This window comes from Condylura cristata, unplaced genomic scaffold (assembly GCF_000260355.1).
Source record: "Condylura cristata isolate star-nosed mole 26May11 unplaced genomic scaffold, ConCri1.0 scaffold00013, whole genome shotgun sequence".
NCBI classification, from domain to species: domain Eukaryota; kingdom Metazoa; phylum Chordata; class Mammalia; order Eulipotyphla; family Talpidae; genus Condylura; species Condylura cristata.
In genome coordinates this window covers 20,397,612-20,401,701 of record NW_004567114.1, presented here as the reverse complement: position 1 = coordinate 20,401,701, position 4,090 = coordinate 20,397,612, and the positions used below count along the sequence as shown (strand labels likewise).

General features: G+C 58.1%; 1 protein-coding gene across 1 annotated transcript in view; it reads left to right on the top strand.

Annotated features, from left to right (window-relative positions):
• The window catches only part of JDP2 (Jun dimerization protein 2), a 37,437-nt gene that overhangs the window by 30,624 nt on the left and 2,723 nt on the right, over window positions 1–4,090 (top strand). The window contains exon 3 of the mRNA XM_004681680.2: window positions 693–797. Coding sequence (XP_004681737.1) covers window positions 693–797 — 105 coding nt within the window. The remainder of the gene's footprint in view (window positions 1–692; window positions 798–4,090) is intronic.

Sequence of the window (4,090 nt, the reverse complement as noted above, 5' to 3'; positions counted from 1 at the left end):
GCTGTGCCACCAGGGAGGGCCAATAATTGCAGTTTTGATCAAAGTCAGGGTCGGGGTGCAGCGAGTTTCTGTCTTTCCATTGCATGGACCCATGTCCTCAGGAGGCCCCTCTGCTTGTGTCCCAGGTGGAGCACTTGAGGGGCCCCAGGGGTCCTGAGCCACAGGTGGGTCTCTTGGGGGAAGAGCACGTAGAGGCAGGGAAAGGATCAAGCAGGTCAGGAGGCTGGGAGTCAGGGTAGTAGCCCCAGGAGAGGCATCCTGGAAGGAGCGAGAGGAGGGTGTGGACACCTCAGGGAGGTGAGAGTGGGTGGGGGCAGAATGTGAAACCTTTGTCTGTGCCAAGGTACTTTTAAAGGAAGTGTCTGGGACCCGCTGGCCTGGAAAAGTCCTGGTCAGATGGCTTGGGCTGGACAGGAGGACGTCATCACTCCCTGGAGAACGCCACCTCTGTGTCAACAGTCGCTCACAGCTGCTACCTCCCGGGACACTCCCTCCACCCAGGGATGCCCAGTGGCTAGGCAGGACCCCTGGGCTGGCTGGGGACAGGCCATCTCTCCCAGCCCAGAGGCAGGAGGACAGGGAAGGAGCAGCTCGCTCCCTGCTGAGGAGAGGGCTACGGGGGTCTGTGTCGGGACGGAAGTGGTACCCCAAGCCTGTCTCGGTGTCTAATCAGTGGCTTTTGCCTCTCACAGCTAGATGAGGAAGAAGAGAGAAGGAAAAGACGCCGGGAGAAGAACAAAGTGGCGGCGGCCCGATGCCGGAACAAGAAGAAAGAGCGGACGGAGTTCCTGCAGCGGGTGAGCGGGGCCACTGGCCAGGGCGGGGCCTGCTTTGGTCTCTGGGGTGGGGTCCAGCTCTTGCAGAGCGGATGTCACAAAAGGTCTGCAGAATCCATGCTGCCACTGTCCACGCGGTCTGGCCCCCTCTGCTCTTCCTTGCCTCCAGCATGCTCCTGCTGACCCAAAACAGCCCTGGGGGAGGGGAGCTGCCACCAGGGCTGCCCCCCCAGAGGCCGGGAAGGTCAGAGCAGGCCAGAGGAGGCAAATTCCCTTGAGGGCTAGACCCTGGGTGCTGACTGACCTGGTGACGCAGGCCTGGAGATACTCATTTTGTGCCAAAGCTGTCCAGGGTGGGTGCTCAGGAAGCGAGCGGTAATGCCGTGCACGTGGGGCTGGTCACAGCACCTGGACCGGGAAACTCCCTCTTAACTACAGCAGGCTGTTCCAGGCCTGCATCCCACCAGTCAGTCCCTCAGCCTTTGCCGATGGCCCCAGGGATGTTGGCCGCTGCTGCTGGAAGCAGAAGCCAGCTCTGCGTGCAAAGGCCAGCAGAAGGTTGCCTTTTCTCCTGGCCCTCAGAACAGGTCCCTGCCACTTGAATGGGGTTGTGCTACGCAGGCCTGAGTTCAGTCTTGTAGGCCTTCCCTGCTTCTGAGAACATCATAGATGGCAGTGACGGAACCCGAGCAAAAAGCCAATTAGTCCTGTCAGAAGGCTTCATCCTCTCCACCCACAATCATTTGCTCATTACTAAACAATAACCACATGGAAGAATAACGTGACAGCCAGGCACTGTTCTAGTATGCAATACAAATCGTTGCTACATTTGGAAAGTTGGGCACTGTGCTACGTGTTGTGTGCATCAGACCTTATCTCATTTTATTGCCATAGTAACTGAAGCAGAGAGATGTCTTTTCATTATTCTTTCTACAGTCAGGGGAAAACGAAGGCATATCGGGGTGAAGCAAGTGTCCAGACCCTCAACAGCGAAGTGTACAGACCCCTCAGTAGTAAAACTGAGATTTGAGCCTGAGCTTAACTTGGCAGTGTTTGTTCGCAGTACTCTGCTATACTCATTATTCGCTCCTTCTTTCGTTCCGTCATGCATTCATCCTTTCGCTCACCCGCTGATTTGTTAACAAGTATTGTTAAGCCGGTCCCGAACACCCAGACCCGTGCTAGCTAGACAGAGGGGTGCACAGGAAAAGGCGGGCGTGGCGCCTCCTTGGGTTGCTGCGGAGACCAGGATGGGTCAACTGGAACATCTCTGGCACTGGGGGATCTGTCAGTCTCTTCTCATGCTTGCAGCCGGCAGAACACCAACTCGAGGCCACAGGTGGACAGCATGGGGGCCTGGAGTACCCCCATCTATGAGCATCTAGGCCAAGGGAATGGCTGTTGTGGGGGGGGGCAGCTGGACTTTAGAGCTGGGCACCTCCTAGAAGAAATGGCGGCTCGATATTGGGCTGGCCGTTTCCCAGAAGTCTCACGTAGGCCTTTGAGACGGAGGGAGTGTCACATAGCTGTTCCCAGCCTGAATGCCTGTAGTGGGCAGAGCAGGGCGAGGCATAGCCAGGAGCGGAGAAATCTCCCATCAGATCCCTGCCGCCCAGGGCTTGTGGGCCAGATAACAGGCGGGAGATGCTGGTCCCACACCAGTGCAGGGAAAGGCCAGGACCAGGTGAATGCCGGTGCCGGCTGCTCTCCACACTCCCGCGATACCTACAGCGCGCGCCCGTCAAGTGTCACCTTTACTCTTACGACAGTCCTTGAGATCAATATTGATCAATCATCCCCATTGGGACATTGACCTGTAGCTGGGAGGGGTCAAGTTGCCTGGCCAGCTCACGCTGACGCATTCCCTCCGTCGTTCACCCCGGTGACCCCCCCGTGGGCGCCTCGGAGTGCCAGCGGGATGGGCCAGCGCAACGGAAGGCGGGTAACGCGCCCAGTGCTCTGTTGGGCAACCCCCACGCTGTGAGAACATAGCGGGCCCCAGCCTCGTCTGTGCTGGTGCAACACTGCCTGTTGAGACATCGCAGGGGAGTGGGAGGCGAGAAGGGAAGCCCCTGGTGGAGGGGCTTCACCAGGAACAGGCGAGCGACGGACACTGGCGTGAGTGTGCTGGGCCCTCCGTGCCCGGTGTCTGGAGGGCCCAGTCTGTGCTGGGCCCTGGCCTGGTTACTGCTGGCACCCTCCTTTCCCCTCACAAGAGTCCTGTCACAGACACAAGGATGCAGTCCTGGGGAGCCCTTGGCGCGTTTCCGGAGGAGAGAGACACACCTTGAAAAGATGCCTCAGACGGCAGCCTGGGGCATGGATTGGGGAGTGGGGCATGGAATTGGGGAGCCCAGAACAGAGCAGGACAAGTGGTTGTATGGCTGTTAGGTGTCCAGGAGGGAGGAGAAGGCAACGTAGGTGAGGACAAGGAGACGCAGGTGGCTTTGGGCCTAGAGGGAGTTTGGGCGGGTCCATCCAGGCCCAGCTGGGTCCTTCGTGCTTCTCCCTGTCGCTGGCCTCGGGGGCAGAAGTTGGTGTGAATCTCAGGGCTCAAATCATGCATCTGGTGTGTGTTGTCTATTTGTGCAGACCTGGGGGATTCTCTCGTCCTTTCTTTTTTAACAAGTAAAACAGAGACAAGGCTGAGAGGTGGAAAGGTACGGGGGTGGGGGGCGGGGGAGTCGGGGCTCACCATGAATTTGTTTCCTGTCCAGTGCTGCCTGTGCTGCCCCCCCATGTCCGGTTTCGACTTCCACTCACTGTGTCTACACGCCACCTCCTTCCTCGCCCCTCCCTCACCCCTCCCTCCATCAGGTGCTCGTGCCCCTCCCGGGCTCCATTCTCCAACTCCAGGCGGTCACCAAGTCCTCTCTGGATGGCCACGGCCTCTCCTCCCTCCCTGTATTCTCCGTCTGTCTCGTGGATTAAAGTTAGAAATCTTTAAGCCCCCTAATGCTTTTGCTTATACAGTGCTTTTCTCACAGGAGTTCACCTTACCCCCGCGATCATCATCTTTCCACAGACAAGTGAGTGAGCTCTGAGAAGTTAAACTTTCCCTGGACCCAGCTCCAAGCTCCACGCCTCTGGCCTGTCTGGCTCTAAATGCTCCTCCCAGCTCTGTGTCTGTGCTGTCCAGCGTGAGCCTCCCTGGCCAGGGGGGATTTTTCTCCTCCTGGGCATGCCCCAGCTTTCCCACATCTGTGTCCTTAGTCACGCAGAGTTCCTACTTTGACCCTCGAGCTCCTTTACCTGGATAGAACCAAGCCATCTTTCACCTCCAAGGTCAGGCCTGGACTTGGTTTCTTGGAGGC